At 42.6% G+C, this 22,568-nt stretch overlaps 1 protein-coding gene across 4 annotated transcripts in view; it reads right to left on the reverse strand.

Annotated features, from left to right (window-relative positions):
• Positions 1-22,568, reverse strand: part of FSD1L (fibronectin type III and SPRY domain containing 1 like) — a 129,599-nt gene that overhangs the window by 14,133 nt on the left and 92,898 nt on the right. For 2 of the 4 annotated variants that reach the window (XM_089682618.1, XM_089682615.1), the window contains 3 exons: positions 18,591-18,688; positions 13,078-13,329; positions 2,909-2,997 (listed from right to left, as the gene is read on the reverse strand). In XM_089682618.1, the coding sequence (XP_089538744.1) occupies positions 2,909-2,997; positions 13,078-13,329; positions 18,591-18,688 (439 nt within the window). Of the gene's footprint in view, positions 1-2,908; positions 2,998-13,077; positions 13,330-18,590; positions 18,692-22,568 lie in introns of all 4 variants that reach the window. The other 2 variants (XM_089682616.1, XM_089682614.1) reach the window with 1 other exon arrangement.

Consider the following 22,568-nt stretch of genomic DNA (forward strand, 5'->3'; position numbering starts at 1 on the left):
AATTTTGGACACAACTGTAACTCATGAACCAGGTAATGGGGTTGTGAGAGGCAGGAAGGAGGTCTATTTTCTCCATATGGTGCTTGCAGTCTGCTACAGTCTTGGTTTAACATGTATTGCCATTCTACAGGTTTAGTTTGCCTGAGGCGTTGGTTTAAAAATATGGGTGCTCGTCATTTTGGAACCACATTTCAACAAATCATTGTACCACAAACCCTATAAGGTGTATCATACCAAAACGTAAAGATGTGAGAACTAATTTATTTGTTGTACTATATACCTGCTCTTGACTGAAGATAAACTATATGGAATAAAAGGTTTTATTTGCATCTGAAGGCCTCTGTATTGACCTTTTGGATTTCACTGAACTACATGTTTCAACAATTGTCTGGTAAACCTTTCCTTTGTTCTGGTGCTGTGTGTACACTAGGTATATTTTACTGTTCAGCAAAAAAGAACTTTCCTACATGCACTGCTTTACTCTTGAGGTTTGTTTGATCTAAAATGTGTTAGACTAGGCAAGACGAAAGCTAAGAATTTCTAACATGTCAGACACATTTTGCACTTTTTAGTTAACAATGAAGACACCTGTGCAAAATGATTCAGTTATATTTTGTGATAAAGGTGTTGGATAGCTAAGTTGTGAATTAAACTATAACAAATGTACACCTTTACTGTTTAACCCTTTCGCTGTCAGGTGCGTAGGTTGCACGCACCTAACAGAGGGGGGTTTTACACATACTCCCAGTGTGTAAATCTGACACGCCGACTTCTGGCTGCCATATGAAAGCAGTCCACTGCCTCCAGCAGCACTGGATTGCTTTCACACACCCAGTAATGGGCCCTACCATGTATCCCGGGATCCACTTGCCCATCTGCGAGACCAGCATTGCGGGTGCCGTTGGGTAGGGTGGAGGGAGGTGAGTGGACACAAATCCGCTCTCCTCCCATTCTTGTTGTTGACCCGGAAGTTACCTGTAAAACATTATTTCTGGGGTCCCCCTGTCAGTGTTCCCAAGCAGTATGGCCAGGAAAGAATGTAATGCAATCTGATGTGCTTTACATTCATTGAAGCACAAGGGAGACATCCAGGGTCTTTTTAGACCACAGATGACTCATTAAAGAGAACCTGTCACCAAAAATCATCACATAGGAGACTTTTTGCCCCCTTTGTGATGAAAAAAAGTTAAGTAAAAAATGTTTTTTTCAGTTGTAAAAGATTAACGTTTGAGGCCTCCCACATGCGAATGAAAACCAACACATTGGGCTCATACGCATGAAAATTACGCACGCTCAAGTGAGAGCAATATTTCCAGCACCAGACCTCCTCCGTAACACTAAATTGATGACCTATTGGGGGCTTATCACGTCACCTATAGAAAATATAGGGGACTGAATTTTGTCGCCATTTCACAGGTGTTCATAAATTTAAGGTTTGACATATTGGGTATCTATTTACTCCATTCAACCTCATATTTTATATTTTACAAAAAACTTGGGTAATTTTTTGCGAAAGTGTGCCTTAAAAATAATTTTTGTGTACTTTTTACTGAAATTTTGCATTTCCTAGACTTTTGCAGTAAGATCATGACATTGTGACATAAAAAATTGGACCTACCATTATTTTATTCTCTAGGGTGTCTGCTTTCAGAAAATATATAATGTTTTGGGGGTTTATGCAATCTTCAGGCCTAAAATGATTTTTTAAATGTGTGCAAAAAATGCAAAAATGGCTCTGGCAGCAAAAGGGTTAAATTAAGACCATTGGATTTCCTCCATAACGCCTACCTCTACTTCCCTATCTAATGCAACTAGTTTCAGTTAATAAATCCACATTTGGCATAATCAGTAGGAGCAGTGAGGGGAGCTGACTGCTAGAGTACAGTAACTGTACTTTGCTATACTGAACAAGAGAAAACAAAAATGTAAGAATAGTTTTCATACAAGCTATTCATCCTCCCTCACAACCTAACAGCATTTCACATAAGACTTCCATTATAAAAACAAAAACAACTAAAATAACTTCCATATAATATTGTGTGAAAGTCCAAACACCATATAAATGCCAGCAAATCGTATGGAAAACTGGTGTCGGTCAGGACACCTTCCTTGTGAGTGTTACCATGTTTGATTAAATGTAATTGGTTTTAAACTTGCTGCACCATCATGTCCTTTCTTTGTTTCTGAGTGCGGTTCCAATTTATATGGAGAAACGATGGTTATATGAAAGGGTCCATCTATGCTGAACGATTGGCTGCAGAGTATTGCTCCTAAAGTCTGGAAATTGCCTACAACTACAGAGTATTGCTTCTAGAGTCTGGATATTCCCTACATTCATCGCTCCCAGAGCAATAGTGCTTATGCTGATTTATAATTTGATCAGCATATAGCTCTGGTGAGTTCATCTAATTTATCTGGTGGTGGATTTATCACGGTGTTATGATTTCCACATGATTTGCTGGCATTTATATGGTGTTTGGACTTTCACACAATATTATATGGACACTTTTTTTTTTTGTTATTTTTATTTAAATTATTAGCGCATTCCTATATTTATTTAATATTCATACCATTTTTAGGTTTAGGTTTGCTGCTATTTTGATTTAATTATTGATTATTTATATATTATTTTGGTTTTGGCGCTTTTCTGATTATCCTACTAAAATAACTTCCAAAAGAATTCTGTAGGCACCATAAATCTTCAGAACTTGTTGCATTGTCACTCCAATTTGTGTATACTGTATCTATACTTGCCACAGTTTGTTCTTGGGAAGTTTTATATCTTTTATGCTGAACTCACTTTAACTACAACTGTTGGTTTATCTTGGGAGTTGCAAGGATAATTATTATTCTTCTGATGGTGTATAATAAACAAAAAAAATGTAATCATGCTACGTTTTATACTTACCATAAATGCAGGAACAACTGGCTGCGTAAATTTTGTTTTAAAACTATAAAGTAATTGCTTTGTGTCAGAATTATAAAATGAAAGTTGACCTGTGAAGAGAAAAATAATTACTGATGTAAACAGCATAAATCCACTGAACAATAAATATAACAAAACCAATTTAAAGACCATGAGAGGTAATAAAATAAAAAATGTTGCAGATTGGAAATAACTGCTTTGCAATAACAGGCAATAATACAGTGAAATTGTGAAAAGTAATACTGGTGTGAAATAAATCCAATTTAAGTTCTAGTCCTGGTTTTATAGTTTTTAATAAAAAAACATAAGAAATAAAAACAAAAGTTTATATTAGCAAACAATATTAGAACAGTATTGGCAAAGCAAGAGTAATATATAGTTTGCTCTTTCCTGAAATGGAACTCCAGGTGAAGAACTAAATACACAGTTAAAATACATGTTTACTGTTTTAATTACCACTGGACTTATTAATTTTGTCTTCCCATTCTTGTGATATGTACACCTCTGCTAGTCAGTAAGGGCGCTACTAGGTGCTACGTCCTGGTTTAACATTGCTGAATATTGGGTCAGCTGCTTGTTGACTACACAGAGATGATTATACTGATTCACAGTTTAATGCCCAATGAAGAGGAGAAGAGGTGACATAGGTACACTGCTGAACCAGAAGGATGACTTGCTTGATCAGGAACTACATGTTGTGTGGAAATGTATGGAAATCACAGTATTGGCTGTATCGAATTACAAATTCTTTGAAAATTTATTTTTGCTATGCTTTTAGGTGCTTGCCTGGAGTTTTGCTTTAATAGTTTTGTGTAATTACACTGCTCAAAAAAATTTAAGGAACACTTTGAAAACACATCAGATCTCAATGGGGAAAAATATCATGGTGGATATCTATACAGATATGGACTGAGTAATGTGTTAGGAACGTAAGGGAGCCCCATCGTTTGAAGGAAATGAAAATGATCAACCTACAGAGGACTGAATTCTGACACCTCGAAAATCAAAGTGAAATATGATGTAGCAGGCTTGTCCATTTTGCTGAAATTTCATTGCAGCAACTCAGAATGGTACTCAGTAGTCTGTATGGCCCCCACATGCTTGTATACATGCCTGACAACGTCGGGGTATGCGCCTAATGAGACGACAGATGGTGTCCTGGGGTATTTCCTCCCAGAACTTGACCAGGGCATCACTGAGCTCCTGGACAGTCTGAGGTGCAACCTGGCATCATCGGATGGACTGAAACATGATATCCCAGAGGTGTTCTATTGGATTTAGGTCAGGCGAGTGTGGGGGTCATTCAATGGTATCAATTCCTTCATACTCTCGCCACATGAGGCCAGACATTGTCATGCACCAAGAGCAATCCAAGACCCACTGCACCAGTGTAAGGTCTGACAATGGGTCCAAGGATGTCATCCCGATACCTAATGGCAATCAGGGTGCCATGGTCCAGCCTGTAGAGATCTGTGAGTCCCTCCATGGGTATGCCTCCCCAGACCATCACTGATCCACCACCATAACGGTCATGCTGAACAATGTTACAGGCAGCATAACATTCTCCACGGCTTCTCCAGTCCCTTTCATGTCTGTCACATGTGCTCAGGGTGAACCTGCTCTCATCGGGAAGCACAGTGTCTAAATGGTTAGCACTTCCGCCCGGCAGTACTAGGGTCGTTGGTTCAAATCCCAGGCATGACACCACCTGCCTGGAGTTTGCATGTTCTCCCTGTGCCTGCGTGATTTTCCTCCGGGTACTCTGGTTTCCTCCCACACTCCAAAGACATGATGGTAGGTTAATTGGCTCCAGTCTAAATTGGCCCTAGTATGTGTATGTATGAATGTAAGTTAGGGACCTTAGATTGTACGCCCCTTGAAGATTAGGGACTGATGTGAATGTACAATATGTAAAGCGCTGCGTAAATTGATGGCGCTATATAAGTTCCTCAAAATAAATAAATAAATCTGTGAAAAGCATAGTGAGCTGTATGGGCCCACTACAGGACATCAGGCCCTCAGGCCACTCTCATAAAGTCTGACCAAACAATCAGAAACAGAGACATTCGCACCAGTGGCCTGCTGGAGGTCATTTTGTAGGGCTTTGGCAGTGCGCATACTGTTCCACCTTGCACAATGGAGCAGATACCGGTCCTGCTGATGGGTTAACGACCTTCTATGGCCCTGTCCAGCTCTCCTAGAGTTACTGCCTGTCTCCTGGAATCTCCTCCATGCTCTTGAGATTGTGCTGGGAGACACAGCAAACCTTCTGGCAATGGCACGTATTGATGTACCATCCTGGAGGAGTTGGACTGCCTGTGCAACCTCTGTAGGGTCTAGGTATCACTTCATGCTACCAGTAGTGACACTGGCCCTAGCCAAATGCAAAACTAGTGAAAAACAGTCAGAGAAGATGAGTAGAGAAAAAAAATGTCAGTGGCCTCCACCTGTAAACCATTCCTGTTTGGGGGTCATCTCATTGTCATCTAGTGCACCTGTTGTTGAATTTATTAACACCAAAGCAGCTGAAACTGACTTACAACCCCCTCTGCTACTTAAATGACCAGATCAATATCTCAGGAGTTTAATTGAGTTAATGCTATACTCACTAACTTGTTTTGTTAATAACCTAATTCTGATAAATGGCTGTACAATACTCACTCCTTCGACCTTGCTACCTCTGAAGAGGTCACTAAGGTCTTCTCCGAAGCCCGCCTCACCACCTGCTCCCTTGACCCTGTCCCCACACAACTCCTACGGTCACCCTCCTCCTCCATCCTACGCTCCCTCACCCACATCTTCAATCTCTCCCTCTCTACTGGCGCATTCCCCTCCCCCCAAAGCGCGCGCACATCACCCCCATACTCAAAAAACCCTCCCTGGACCCCACCAACCTGAACAACCTTAGATCCATCTCCTTGCTGCCATTTACATCCAAACTCCTCGAGCGCTTAGTCTAAAATCGCCTAAGCTCCCACCTCAACGACAACAACCTCCTTGATCCCCTACAGTCTGGTTTCCGTCCCCTACACTCCACCGAAACCACCCTACTCAAACTCACCAACGACCTGCTAACCGCCAAAGCTAATGGCCACTACTCAGTCCTCCTACTCCTCGACCTCTCCGCGGCCTTCGACACAGTTGACCACCCCCTCCTCCTTAAAAAACTACACTCCCTCGGCATCAGAGACTCGGCTCTCCTCCTATCTGTCCCAGTGCTCCTTCAGCGTTACCTATAACGCTGCCACCTCCCCCTCTCTGCTGGGGTCCCCCAAGGCTCTGTTCTCGGAACCCCTTCTCGTCTCCATCTACACCTCTTCCCTTGGCCAATTGATACACTCCCACGGCTTCAACTACCACCTCTACGCCGATGAAACGCAAATCTACATCTCTACCCCTCGCCTCACCTCTTCAGTCTCCGCCCGAATCACCTGCCTACTGAACGACATATCAGACTAGATGTCACTCCACTTCCTCAAATTAAACCTTTCCAAAACTGAGCTCCTAGTTTTCCCCCCAGCCCGTGCCCCCCCCCCCCCCCAACCTCTCCATCGCGACCAATAACGCCACCATCAGTCCCACCCTGCAAGCTAAAGTTCTAGGTGTCACTTCAGACTCCAATCTATCCTTCCAGCCCCATATCCAATCGCTGGCAAATTCATGCAGGCTCCACCTCCGCAACATTTCCAAAATGTTCCTAACCCCAGACACTACTAAACAACTCATTCACTCCCTTATTATCTCACAACTCGACTACTGCAACTCCCTCCTCACCGGCCTACCTCAACACAGACTCTCCACGCTTCAGTCTATCCTGAACTCAGCGGCCAGACTCATCCACCTTACCAACTGCTCCGTATCCGCCACCCCCCTCTGTCATTCCCTCCACTGGCTTCTGATTGCCCAACGTATAAAATTCAAACTACTAACACTGATGTACAAAGCTATTCATAATACTGCCCCAAACTACCTCACCGACCTGATATCCAAATACCACACAACACGTACTCTTCGCTCCTCACAAGACCTCCTACTCTCCAGTTCCCTGGTCTCCTCCTCCCATGCTTGACTCCAGGACTTCTCCAGGTCTTCCCCCATCCACTGGAACTCACTACCCCAATCCATCAGACTGTCATCTACCCTCCTCACCTTTAGGCGCACCCTGAAAACCCATCTCTTCAGGGAAACCTACCCCGCCCTCACTTAACTGTCGATCTCCTCCTACCACTCCATCCCCCACAGCCATTTCCTCCTGTACCACTATCCCCTCCCTCCTAGATTGTATGCTCCAAGGAGCAGGGCCCTCGAACCCTTTGTGTATTGTATTGTATCTGTATTGTCTCATGTACTGTCCCCCACTATAATGTACAGCACTGAGCAAACTTTGTGGCGCTATATAAACACTGTATAATAATACAATATACAATATGTACTGGAAAGGCCACTAGTGATCTTTTTTGTTTATATCTACATCCTTTTGGTCACTAAGCCTTGCATGAAACTGTATTCACAGTGAAGAACTTGAGAGCCAATGACACATTCTGACTTTACTCAGAAATGTTTTTGTGCAGTGACTCAGACTTAGTTAAATTCCATGTAAACCTGAAAATAAACATGTTTATATTGCAGCTTAGTCCTTAGATGTGTTAGCTGCATTATGTTTCTTTTCATCAGGCTTTTCCCCCCGATTTTTTTTTTTTAAATTTAAATATTTTATTGTTTTTCAAATCAACATATTAACTGTACAAAAGCTACAAAAACAGACACTATACATTACACATTTCTGTCATAACACTCCCCAAAAATAACCTTACTCTGTGACCTTTTTCTCCTCCCCTTGCCTATCCCCCCTCCCCTTTGATTACGCATTTTTAACTTAATTCTACTTGAGGTGATTGTAGCCATATTAGTGCACTTACGACAGAAACAATTCAGTAATGTCCGTGATACTTTATTTGCACTAACATACAATTTTGAGGACAAGCTTTCGGGGTATGTCCCCTTCTTCAAGGTCCTCTGTGAGTGCTGCTCCCCCCCCCCCCCCCGTCTTTGCTTTGCTGTTCTAATCTCTAGGCCAACCTTAGGCTTGTGTTTCTTTCTGCTTTTTTTTTCTCAATCCCCACATATCTTCTAACATTCTGCTAAAACTTTGTAACAGTACTGCTTGGACCTTGAAGAAGAGGACACTCCCTGAAAGCTTGTCCTCAAAATTGTATGTTAGTGCAAATAAAAAAAGTATCTGACAGTACTCAATTGTTTCTGTCGCAAGTGCACTAATACGGCTACAATCACCTCAAGCAAAATGGAAGATACTACATATAGCCGCATAAAGAAGCAGTTAACCAACCTAATCACAAAGGAAACACAGATCAACAGTGATATCTTCTTTCTCTCAAGATGCAAAAAGAGGAATCTCATACCACAAGGCCTCCGGATTAAAAATCCTTGCGTAAATACAATCAACTCTCCTTATGCAGAAGGACTTTGCAGACGCACCAGCGAGAGATTAAGGAATAACCTCATTCACAAACTGTATGGAAAAAGGGTAACTATCAGGACACAAAAGCAGTCTTTGTTTGAAACCCTAACATCATTGGACCCTACCAACATTAACCAAATCAAGAATGAATTGGAAACTCTACAAAGACAAAATACAAAAACTTGCAATGAATGGGAAGCAAAGAAAACTTCAGAAGCTACACCAAGAGCAGACTTTTTGGATACAACCTAAACATAAAAGCAACCCAACATCTATACTTCCTACTATCAGTGACCTGGAATCCAATCCGGAATCCCAAGGTATCCCTTGTGTAAGTGCTGACCTGACTGAAAATGTGGATATAACAGAGGAACTTGGAATCATCAACTTGTCAAATCATAAACTTTCTGAACCAGAATTAACCATCCTCTCCAAAGGCCTTACATTCTGCCCAACCACCAAATTGGATCATTTACAAGTATTGTCAGATATGGAGGATTTCTTCAGGAGACTAAGGCTCAAAGAATATTTCCACAGTAATGAAAGGAATCCTAGGACAATGGAGTGCTACACAAAGAAAAAGAACAGCTGCTTCACACCTCCACAAGGACGCAACCCCAAACTGGACACCTATATTGATAGCTTCAGATTGCGAGCTACATCCCTGATATCCATCCAGCAAAAGAAAATTCTGTACAATCTTTCACCACTAGAGCGAAGGGCTATACACGATTTGCACAATAATCACGCCATCACCATCAAACCAGCGGATAAAGGGGGAGCAGTTGTTGTGATGGATACAAACACATACAAGAAGGCCAGAGGCAGCTGGAAAATGCCATCTACTATAAAAAACTGGATTATGATCCGACCCATGACTTTACAAAACAATTAAAAGGTCTCATTAAAACACTTCCAGCCCACCTACATTCAGAACGTATAAATGCGATTCCGTATCATCCAGAAATCGGGGACTTCTACATGCTGCCCAAAATCCACAAGCCAGGAAATCCAGGCAGACCCATCATAACAGGTATGAATACACTCACCGAACAAATCTCAGGCTTTGTAGAAAAATTTTTAAAACCGTTAGTCATGAATACTGCTAGTTTCCTGCAAGACACAACTGACTTTCTGAACAAGATCAACAACATACAGCAATTACCATCCAATACACTTCTAGTGACCATGGGTGTAGTATCCCTGTATAGTAATATCCCTCACAAGGATGGATTAGCTGCATGTCACATATCCTTATCATCCTCACCAAACCACAAATACACTGCTGAGGATGTTACACAGCTCATTGAATTCATACTTACACACAACTACTTTGCCTTCAATAAAGACATCTATCTTCAATGCATGGGTACTGCAATGGGAAGTAAAATGGCACCCCAATATGCCAATTTATTTATGGCTGACCTGGAGGAAAAATTCTTGAACAGCATGGAACAAAAACCATACAGATACTATCGCTATATTGATGATATTTTCAATATATGGACAGAAGGTGAAGAACACCTAAAACAATTTTACTCATTGATCAACACTTTTCATCCATCACTCAAACTAAAAATGGAATACTCAAACACACACGTCAACTTCCTAGACACCACAGTATACATCAGGGATGATATGCTTCACACCTCAATATACAGGAAACCCACTGACAGATGCAACTACCTCCACAGTTCTAGCTTCCACCCCCAACACACGAAACGTGCCATCATACACAGCCAGGCCATTAGATACCACCGAATATGTTCTGACCCAAGAGACAGAGATACACATCTTGGGACACTAGCAGACTCCTTCCATAAGAAAGGTTACAAGGACAAAACTATCAACAACAGCATAAACACAGCCTTGAGAACCCGAAGAGAAAATCTGCTTCAGTACAAAGAGAAAAATACAACAACCGTGTACCTCCAATAACCAAATACAACCCAGCACTAGAAGGGATAAGAAAAATAATCAAAGATTTACAACCCATCATAACAGAGGATGGAACTCTGAAAGAAATATTCCAGCAATCTCCAATACTGGCCTTCAGACAACTCCCCAACCTCAGAAATAAACTAATCAGTAGGAAAGTTCCTTCTGATCAAGATGTCACAAATAATGGAAGCAAACCCTGCAATAAAAAATGCTGCAAACTGTGCAACCAAATCAATCCATCAAAAAGTGTCAGACACTCAAAAGGGATCTTCAATATCTCCGGATCATACAGCTGCACCTCCAGTAATGTTGTGTACGTTATCCAGTGCAGAAAGTGTAGCAAAGGATCTTATGTTGGCGAAACAGGACAGAAGTTACAAACAAGAATGAATCTGCACAGACATACCATCAAGGAACATAAAGAAGATGACCTTTGCACACCTGTGGGACACCATTTCGCACAATCGGACCACACAATGGAAGACATCAATGTTTTAGTTCTTAAAGGAAATTTCAAATCCATCCAGGAAAGAAAAACTTTTGAACTAAGAATGATAATTCTATTTGACACAAGAGATAACGGCCTTAATTTGGACATGGGATTCCTCAGCCATTACCCAACATATTTATGACTCCCTCTGTGAGTGCTGCTCCCCCCCCAGTCTTTGCTTTGCTGTTCTTATCTCTAGGCCAACCTTAGGCTTGTGTTTCTTTCTGTTTTTTGTTTTTTTTTCTCTCAATCCCCACATATCTTCTAACATTCTGCTAAAACTTTGTAACAGTACTGCTTGGACCTTGAAGAAGGGGACACTCCCCAAAAGCTTGTCCTCAAAACTGTATGTTAGTGCAAATAAAAAAAGTATCACGGACAGTACTGAATTGTTTCTAACTTAATTCTAGAAATCCTGATCCTTAGCTATTACTGGTACTGTACTGTACTATAATTATCCCCTTTCCCTTCTTTTCCCTATTTCACATATTGTGGGTATGCCTCTGACTTTTTAAACTGTACCCACTTGTCCCAACTTGTACGAAATACCTCCATTTTATCTTCCTCCATATGGCAAAGTTCCTCCATTCTGTATATCTTCTCCACTCTTTCTACCCAATCCTTTATTTTCGGTGTCTGTTGTTTCCTCCAAAACTTGGGTATCAGTCCCTTCGCTGCACTTAGATAATACAATAATCCAGTTTTTTTATATTTTTTAACCCGAAATCTCTGTACCAAAAAGAAGGCAAGTCTCGGGGTCCTTAGGAATATTTACCTGTTATTTCCTGAATTATACTCACTATGCCCTCCCAGTATTCTTGAATTTTGTGACACTCCCACCATAAGTGTATCATTGTAGCCTTGCATGAAACTGTATTCACAGTGAAGAACTTGAGAGCCAATAACACATTCTGACTCAGAAATGTTTTTGTGCAGTGACTCAGACTTAGTTAAACTCCATGTAAACCTGAAAATAAACATGTTACATATTGCAGTTTAGTCCTTAGATGTGTTAGCTGCATTATGTTTCTTTTCTTCCGGCTTTCCCCCCCTGATTTCTAACTTGTGATCCTGCCAGCGACATAATCCCGTCCTAGAGTTACAATGCTTACTCTTTGTACAGTATCTACGGAAGACCATCATTATTTTCACCCTAGGACGGTAAGAGGTTGATTTACTAAAACTGGAAAGTGAAAAATCTGGTGCAGCTGTGCATGGTAGCCAATCAGCTTCTACGTTCAGCTTGTTCAATTAAGCTTTGACAAGAAAACCTGGAAGCTGGTTGGTTTCTATGCAGAGCTGCACTAGATTTTACACTCCCCAGTTCTAACTACAAAAACACCTCTCCTCTTCTTTACAGCATGGGTGTGTTCTCTAGTCCATAGAGATAACTGAGAATGATGCTATGGATAAGAGTGCAGCACAGGCAGAGTGTACAGAGAGTTATCAGTTCACACAATTTCTGTTAGGATCAACAAGTATTTTGTGTACATATCAAACAGATATAACCAAAAAATGTAAATGTATATCTATCAGTCAAAAAGGGAGCAAATATGAGCTGTTCATTGTCAGAGTTTACATACATTTTAAAGTGTTACTAAACCCAAAACATTAAAATCAGTCTGTATATGCAGTAAAGCATGCTTGTTATACTCACTGTGGAACCTAAGGGGTTAATCCTCTGCATTGTGTAAAACGATTGTTTGATTCCTTCTTCTCTGTTCCTCCCCTTTTTCAGGCAACCACCTCTTATCTTCTGATAAGACAGACTGAACTTTAGGCATTTTGCATATGCTCAGTTTGGTGTGTATTGCTAGAGGGTTTTTTTTTTCTTGGGAGAGTGCATGTGATCAGCACACAGCCAATCAGCACTGGTCAGACAGAGGTCAGGGGTCCTGCATCCTCCAAGAGCAGAAAGAAAACTCCTCCTACAAGCTTTAGCTAGTGCTGGGTTGACCACTGATAGAAGCCACAAGACTGCTCTAACTGCAGATGAGAAAGGGTATTTAGCAGTTTATATTCACTAAAATAATTGCATTTCCATGATCTCTGTACTGTGGGAGACAGGATATAGTTGATGCAGGGTCCTGGGTTTAGTAACACTTTAAGTCTGTCACAGACAGGCAAGTATCATTTAAAGAAAGAGATAAGCAATGGCAGCTCACATATTCCTATCACGACAGGAAAATATTAACATATGGTAGTAAGGTGATAAATCATACACAATAGCTAAAACGTTACCTCCATCGAAGTCACAGTATACACCTATTTTATCTGGTACTGCTACTTCCAAGGCTTTTGCCTTGTTGTTGTGCTTTGCAGAAAATGTTGCCTGTAGCCAGTTGTTCACATGTAAGCACCAGCTTATATTGGTTTTCCCTAGCTGGTCAAACTTGCCAAGTGTCTTATATGTGACGCCCACGCTGTAGGATTTGCAGTCCTTCTGAGATTTAACTTCCCAGTAATGCTGTCCACTTTCAATTGTTGTATCACCTGTTTGGATAACCATTAGAATTATTAGGCGACCACAGGCTCACTTAGAAGGTGTATTCACTCCATACAATCTTGTGCTGATAACAGTTAAAGCTCAACTCTAATGAAAAGTTTTTTTGTCAAGTTGTTGTGTGTTACTTACAGTTTGAAAAGTGAAAGGACACAAACAGTAGTAAAAAGTTTTTTGAGTGGGCTGGAATAGGGTTTAAACCTCAGGAAAACGGAATTTGTTACTCACTGTAAAATCCCTTTCTCTGAGTTCAATGATGGACACAGCTTCTTCTTTATTCATGACCAAACAGGGTTTTATAACCCCACCTACAGGAGTAGGACACTAGGCAGAAAAAAAATAACCACCTCTCTGGCTCCAGAAACAGACGCCTGGAGTCAGAACACCCAGGAGGCGCTAACCGCCCTCGTGGATTGTGCCAAGGAAGGTTGGTTCCTGTCCCTTAATGGCATACACCTGAACAATTGTCTGCTAAATCCTACAGGAATTAATGGCAGAATAGGACACCAGGCCCTTCGTCGGACTGTCTGTGAGCACAAGGATAGCATCGGACCTCCGAAAGGCAGACGTCACAGAAAGGTACACATGAAGCGCACAACCCCATCAAAGGAGTGCAAGTCACCTCCTTAGGGTGTGACAGCTGAGGACCCAGAGAAGGAAGGACAATGCGCCCATTCATGTAGAAATATGACATCACCTTCGGAAGAAAAGGAGGGGGTGGCCACCACCTGTCCTGAGCAAAATCGGATAGAGCTTACTGGCCAAGCTGCTCATTCCAGCCCTGCCAAGCCAAAGCAGGTAAGAGCACAACTTTCTGAAGGAGCTTAAGCAAAGGAATATCCCGAATGCTCAGCACCAAATGCAGGTCCCTCAGGGGCAACAGGGAGCGCACGGAGGGCACCGCAAGATGAACCCCCTGGAGAAAAGTGCGAACCAGAGAAAGGCATAGAGAAAACAGCCAAAGCAGATACCTGACCTTTGATCATACTCAAAGCAAATGTTGAAGGAAAGCCAACACCCAAGTCACCAAGAAGAGGATGGAACCCCAAGCTCCACATAATATAAGCTTTCCATGTGTGATGATAGTCTTCTGGGAAGTAGACTACGAGCCCTTAACAAATTCGGAAACATCGAGCCAGACACCCCGCTGTTCCACAGACCCTGGCTTTCAACAGCCATACCATCCAAGCCAGCAGGGGTGAGGCTGGGGAAAAAAAAAACTGGCCCCTGGGAAATAAGGTCTTCCAGAAGAGACAGCCATCAGGAAGCATTTCCCACAAACCACACCACATTTGCGTATCATGGATGGCAACGCCAGTCCGTAGTCACCAGTATTTCCTTCGGCTTCTATACACGTAGCAGTTGAGGAACCAGCCAAAGGGGTAGAGAGGCTTGGATGAAATTGTACCGATCCCACAGAGCCACCAGCGCAGTCATTGCATCTGCCAGAAGATCCAGCTATCTTGCCACGAACCTCAGAACCCCCAGCTGAGGCCAAGGGCCAGAAGATCCACAACCGGAGTCCCCAGTAAAGACAAAGCTGATGGAAAGTGCAGGTACTTATCCCCCTGATCCAGTGACTGATGGCTGAGATAACCTGCCTACCAGTATTGAACACTTGGAAGGGGTACAGCAGATGTGGCTGGAACATACCCTGCTGCCCATTGTAGGATGGGAGACATCTCCAGCGCTGCTGCAGCACTTCTCTTACCTCCCTAAAGATTGGCAAAAGCCATAGTGATGTTGCTGTCTGATGGGATCACAATTGGCAGGCCCCACATGGAATCTGTCCAATGCATCAGTGACAACTAAATTGTCCGAAGCTCCAATATATTGATGGGCAGGTGAGCTTCCTTGAGTCCACTGACCCAAGTCCGATCCCAGGACCTCTCCCCAGCCCGACAGGCTGGCATCTGTCGTTACCAGTGAAGTGGAAAGGAGGACTTACCAGGTCCGCAGACACAGAGACTGTGGCCACCAGATGAGCGAGACCCCTGCCAACTGCTCCAGAGGAATCTGATAGTCCAATTCTGTGGACAGCCTTTGCCATTTGGATAGGGTATCCTCTTGCAGAGCTCTCGTAAGGGACTGAGAAGATGGAATTGTTCTGAATGTGGCCACCATCAGATTGAAACGCCTGCATGCAAACAAAGCACGGGGGACACTTGCATGACCAGAACTCTCAGACCTCCGATCAGAGCTTCTGAAAAGTGTCCAACGGGAGGAACACCTTGGCCCGTTCCAGCGAGCATCAGCCCTAGACAATCCAGGCTTTTGGATGGGGACAACACAAACTTCCAGGATCAAACCGAAGTCCTATAGGGAACTCATGGCAATCCTCATACTGTCCATCAGGAACAAGTGATTCTTCGCACGTCATAGCAAGTCGTCCAAGTAACTGATCAAAGCAGTCCGTCTTGGTCTCAGCAAGGCAAGGACCGATCTCAGGGCCCATGTAAACGCCTGTGGAGCGTAGACCAAACCAAAAGTAGCACTACAGAGTGAGAATGCGCGTCCCCATTAGTGAGGCATAGGAAGCGACAAGGTCCCTTGCAAGCGGAAAGTGCAGGTGGGTATCCCTGCTGTCTATGGAGGCCAGAAAAAAACTCTTGTCTAAGGGAGGCTACCACCGTGCGATTGGATTACATCTTGAACTTGGGAGCCCGCATAAAGGCATGCAGGGCCTTGAGGGCCAGAAGCGAGCGAGCGAACCCTGTCCGTTCTGGGAAGAGATAGGGATAAAATCCCTAGAACCACTCTGATTCATGTACTGGGATGCGCACTCTTCAGAGGAGCAAAACCTGCACAGCCCCATAAGGGGCTTGCAGACACACTGGTATAAACGCAGATTGGAGAGGAAAATAAATATCTGTGTGGTGGCATTTGAAAGAATGATTCTGTGGATCCCCGGATAAGGCTGAGGGAGGTCCACAGGCCCAGAGAACTGCAAAACTGGATGAAAAGCACTAACTCTCCAGCGCCTCAAAGGGGGAGTGAATGCCAGGAAGAGACCAGGGAGTTCAATGAGTTGATAGCCTATGAATAAATTCTCGGTTGTGCAGCCCTCCTCTGACTGGGAAATCATCAAAACTGGAGAGGAAGCACACATGTGGCGCAAATACCTAGCGCATTATCCAAGGTTTATTATGAAAGAAAAAAGACAAAAAACACTCACAAAATGGAGAATATAAAAGCCTGAATGCCACAATAATGGCCTGCAATGATGACACAGTGTCCGACTGGTGGCACGGTCGGCCTGCTGACGTGTTTTGGGTACGTGTCCCCTTCCTCAGAGCTGAACTGTTCAGCGTCACCGAAATGCATCAGTGGCTGACCGTACCACCAGTCGGACACTCTCATTGAGGTGAGGAGAAGGGTAGCTGTCAATCATCCCCAGCAAGCGTCTAACTCCGCACCCCATGCGCCCCATGAATAACTTATGGAGATATGGTCACCCCAGTGTCATCAGCTATCCACAACCAGCCAGAGAACTGCGCTATCAGGCCTGATGGATGCAGGCAAGTCAGCCCCACATGTGGGAAGGAGGGTGGAAGGGCCACATAGGTAATGGCTACCACCAAGGTCTGGGGGTGAGGGAGGGTGGAGGGGACCCCCCAGGGCCGAGCAGCCCAGGGAGCACCCATGCCATGCCTCAATGTGAAGGGGGGGGGCAACAACTTGCCAATCCAGCGGAGTGTGTGGATATGGCTCCCATGACAGATCCTCCTCTCCACTGGAGCCTAGTCATATGTGTCCCTGTGAGACGTGTAACTCGCTGGCTACCCTGGTCAAGGGTAGGGCTTTGTCGCAGGCCGACTGAGTATGGACCTAGCGGCCTGTGCATGCTCGCTGGTAAGACTGTGGTGACCACTAGATCTAGATTATCCAGCCAGTCGCCCAGTCCAACTATTGATAAAAGATCTCTGCAGGCAAAATTCCATGGAAGAATTAAAAGGAAAAGGCTATGAGACCACAAGTCCCAACAGAACAACAAGTCCATACTCCTGAAGACACTAGGCAGAAGGACTAGAGGGGCTTTTATGCCCAGAGGGGACTGCCCATAGGAAGTCCCAAGCTTTTTTTCTTCCTAGTGTCCTACTCCTGTAGGTGGGACTATACAACCCTATTTGGTCATGAATAAAAAAAGTTGTGTCTATCAATGAACATAAGATACATTTTATTATTATAGTTTATGTAAGAAACTACTAAAAACCTTCACTTATAATTACATAGAAGTCCACGCCTAGACAGAACCTGTAATGGTTGACATTTGGGTACCTCTGCTTAGTAGGTTATTTTATATTATCAGACAGTTCAGGCTACGTGAAGTTTTGAAGTGGCAGTCGTTTCCTCTGTTGGATTATTACACAGGATATTAGTTGCTTGTGGGAAAATGTCCTCATGCCACATTTTCCTCGATATCTCTGTCAATTTACACATTTAGAAATAACAGTCCTGCCTGAAAGCATGAACCACAAGATGTCTAGTGGCACTTATTAGCCAAAGATGTACTCTCATTGAACAACAAGGAGGTGTATGGGCAGCACTTAGCTCAAGGATGTGGAAGTTGAGCCCCTAGGCCTCATTCAGATGACCAAAATGGTCATGGTGCAGCAAGCATACTGGGGACATCTGCATCTGGAAGCCCAGATGCTAGTAGGCAGCCACCGCTGACAGGTGTAGCTGTCTACCGCTTTAATGAGGCATCATATGGTTACATCAACACATCAAACGATTATATTCTGTTCGGGACAAATTATCTGCCCTGGATGCAATATACCTGCCACACCATAGCCAACGTGACCCTGTAAAGAAGGTGTCAGTAAACAATATGACACCAAGATCAATATGCCATAAAAAGGACATTGATAGTACTATTACTTTTCAAAATGTAAAATGGCTGTGGATAGGTTGAGTTCTTTTTTATGTAGAAGAAATGCAACTATTAAAATGAGTTTGTTTTTTTTCTACACTCTGGCAGAGTCCATTTGTGTGGAGTTAGTGGATACCACAAAGGGCAGTACAGACTCCCAGACTGGATGGTTGCAAAGAAGGGAAGGCCGAGCGTATTCCCAGTGTTAAAACCTGGACCTGGTATCCAGGGATAGAAGTGACCATTTGCCCACGCATGTGGAATTGGACATGTCTCTCAGCTGTATAAACAAGTAAGTTGGGACTCAACCAGAATGACTACCTTATTTACATGAAACTAGAAACATAATTCAAAATGGAAAGAGGCAGCAATGCTTACCCAAAACTGTGTAAGACTCGCCCGTAAATCGGTCTCTGCTGCCCCTACCAACAGGGGGCCTAGAAGTAACAGATGTTCTTTTTGGGGATGGTGTTGCACTTCTGCAGGGCACAGGAAAAAAGTACATAAAACATCTAGGCAGAACCAAACACATTTGCACTTACTAATGCATCAAAACTCATACAGGCAGTGGATTGTCCAATACAAATTTCAAGTGTTCAGACTGTGACACGCATTTGAGTGTACTAGTGCATTGCTCTCGACACTATAAATGTGTAAATATAAATTCATATTTTGGATTATCTTAAAAAAAAGTTTACACTATTCAGCCTGTAAGGCAAGCATGGTGCTTTTGTCCTTCTAAACTCCTAGTCTGCTTTAGGTTTATACAAAGAGAATAACAGCCATATCTATCTTTGACTCAGTATATTCAATTCCCTAAAATTCAAGTTTTTTTTCTCCAGGCTCTCAATTTTTCTCCTCCTTCCACTTCCTGTGTAATGACAGAGGGGAATGAGCACATTCAGGCACGGAGGAATATAGCGAGATACACAGTTCTTTGAGCTGCAGCTGCCAGTGACAGGCTTGGTTGAAGCTCAAAGAACAGCACTGAGGCCCCAAATAGAATCTAATCCTCAATGCGTGCAGTAAGTGCACAGCGGGGCTCATCCTACTTGAGGTCAGTGGCCAGTGTACACTGTGCACATTAGCAATACGCCACTGATTGTTTGTCTCCTTGTGCTGAAGAAAACCAATCAGAACTTACCATCTTGTCAAGCTGCCTCCATGTACCAATTTCAGTGTGTTGTCACATTGCCATAGAAACACTAGCTTTATTTTGCTGCTCAGGTGTGTTGTCGTTGAAAAAACGCAGCCACACCTCTGAATGAACGATGACAAAAAAATAAAAGGGACTGATTGCTCAAATTGTAACCATCCCCCTAAACATTCAAAAAGGACCATTACTCGGTTCTTACTGAAAGTTTAAGTGTGGCAACAATACTAACATAAAGAACCAAAGCTGTTCCAAACTGAAGGTAATGTATTATTAACTTACACCATGCCACACTTCTTCTTTAAGCTGATACGGAAAACTATAGTGTATTTTCAGGATGTTTACATTATATATGATTTTAAGATTTACTGAAGTTTATTTTGGATATGGCTTTCACATTTCTATTAATTACTTTTTTACGTTTGCTTGCTGTTCTATATGTATTTATTCTATTTCCTTTTTCACAACTGTAAGTGGTATCATCTCTTTATAATGGAATGTGATTACCACACTATCCCTGCTTGAATTTGTGGGGATCGGATCATTTAGATAAACTGTGTGATACATGCTCATAGTTTGTATGTGTAACTGGATGTAAGATCCACAAAAAAATGGCGCAGACTGCTGACGCATGCGCACTACGATCGGCGACGTGATGCGCACGGCACATGCGCCGATAGTCGGCATCATGGCGGTTGCGTTATACGCACACCATGAATTACATTATATAAGGGACACAGTAGATGTCGGGCGCTTGCTGGCAGATCCCTATGACTACGTGTTTGGACACGAAACGCATCAGGGTATAGCCGCAGTGTCCCGACATTTTACCGCCGAGGCCCATGCCGGTCCGGCAGCCATATTGGATTTCAGATGCATGGTCAGTACTGCATGTTTACACTTTATTGTGATCATATCTTTGGCTAATAAATTATTGAAGCAGTACTACTCTATCTTGGTATCCTTTTTTGGGGGCTCTTGATTTGAGCCACACCACTTACAGAAAATTCCATCCAGATGAGAGGTGTGAGGTGCCAGTGATGTTCCAGGAGCGGGTCCTTACCCAGAAATTGACGCTTTCATGACAATCCAGCTGACTTCACGAGTTATATATTCTTTAATGCACTATAATATTGCGCATCTGGTGAGTGCGTACTTTTTATCACTTGTGTCACACCAGAAGAATTTTGATTGGTCACCTGGATTATGAGTCTCACGTCTACTCTTTAATGGAAGGACTTTTTCACTTTCAAGCACCTGTGACCACTTTATCATGAGTTATATGTGAACTTTGTCACTTTATGTTTGACATTATGTGGGCACTTATATGTCATTATTTTATAACAGTTTACCTCTGTACCATCAAGGCCTTGTCACACTGCGCTTTGATTTTAGGCTTGCTGTTTGCCGTGTATTGCAATATATGTTTAGCGCTGCACCACCTATATATATTGTTCAAATGTGAAGGCAAGATCATATAGAGAAACAAGGTTTCTAAAACATTAAACCAGTAGCCCCAGGACTCTTTCCAATAAGCTGATTTCATGCCTATTTATGTATTGAAAAAAGATACTGTAGATTACAGTTTACCAATACATAAAATCTATATATAAATAACATTTGCAGGAGTGGTGCACCATAAAATGGGCATGCATCAGCTGTATGGACGGGTGCATGGGCCTAGATGCAGAGCCTGTGAGTTAGGGTCTGTGCACATGTCCCTGTGTAACTGTCAAATATGGCTGTGTGGATGAGTCTGTAGAGCCCATACATGTCCATTCATGTATTTAGGATGCATGTACGGCTCATTGTTCGGACAGAAAAGCAAACACACAGCTCTTGACACTCTATTGGCTGAGTGCTCATGAGAATAAGCCCTACGTGTGCACAGAGGCAGAATTACATTATAGAAGACACTTCTAACTTTGTGAAATACCTGTTTGTATTTTTAATAATATTATGGGAAAAAAAATCAAGGTTAAAGTTTACTAAAAATCTGCAAAACAAGCAAACTGCAAACCAGGTCATTCAGAAGTTAGCTCAAATAACAAAAAGAGAGTGAAGCTCAGTGTAGGGTAACTAGAACATAAAGAAGAGGCAGAGGTTACTTACCAAAATAAAAGGATGCATATGCAAGCATGGAAAAGAAATAAAGATAAAGCCAAATAAAAACAAGCCAAGCTAAGAACACAAACTTAGTTTTAAAGTTCTAGAATAAACATTTGGTTCAGTGTGGGAGAATTCTCCAGCAAACTCCAGCCTACTGTGGCAAAGCAGAAACTCAAGATGTTTCCCTTATATATAAAATGGATCGATTATGGACAAGATCTTTTTATACATTCAGATACAAATATCTGTTATAATAGATAGGATTTTTGACTTTCCAGTAAAATTCATTTCCTGCAGTACAGTACAGGACATAGGCTTTTTTAAAAATCATTAATAAGAATTCTGGGATAGGCAAAAAATCACTCATTAGTACACCCCCCAACACCAAACACTAAACTAAAATTTTGAAAATCCTCACCATTTAGGAGAAAAGTTGAATTGAATTTTCATGACCCCATCTTTGTAGATAACAGCATCTGCTCCTTCAAGCAGGAGGTGTAACAACAGGGATTACATCATATCCTCTTCTCTGTCTCTGCAGTAAATGGAAACTACATTTCCCATCAACCACACAGAACTGTAGTGAATGTAGGCGGGTGCACTAGGCCTGTATATGTTTAAAGTGTCTGAGAGTCTGCCCACCACTGCAAGTGAGGCTGACTTATGTCATTGCTTTCGGGAGAAAGAACTATAGAAGGAATGTCCCAATGGATGGAGGAACAGGAGGCATAGCAGCCACTGGTATTAAAAACAGGAACCCAAAGAGAATTAACAGTTTGATTTGAAAATGAATAGGCTATTTCAGAGCAACTACTGAGTGAACCAGAAGATGGATGACATATTCAGTGACGGTAGGAAATCAGCAACAAGGACATGTAAAAAAGTTTTTGCCCAGAGTTCTGCTTTAAGAAAGGTTTACATGCAGGTACCGTTAAGTGACTGGACACTAGCAAAAAAACGAAGGCTGCAGGGATATCTACCTATAATTCTTTATACTCCCAGCTAGCCTCAATTTTGTAGCAAGCAATAAGGAGATCAGAAGAACAGAGAGGAGGATCCTCTGTCCTGTATTGTACTTCAGAAATTCCTATTTT

This window comes from Staurois parvus, unplaced genomic scaffold, assembly GCF_062004578.1.
Source record: "Staurois parvus isolate SC_StPar_1 unplaced genomic scaffold, SC_StPar_1.0 ptg000292l, whole genome shotgun sequence".
Taxonomy (NCBI): Eukaryota; Metazoa; Chordata; class Amphibia; order Anura; family Ranidae; genus Staurois; species Staurois parvus.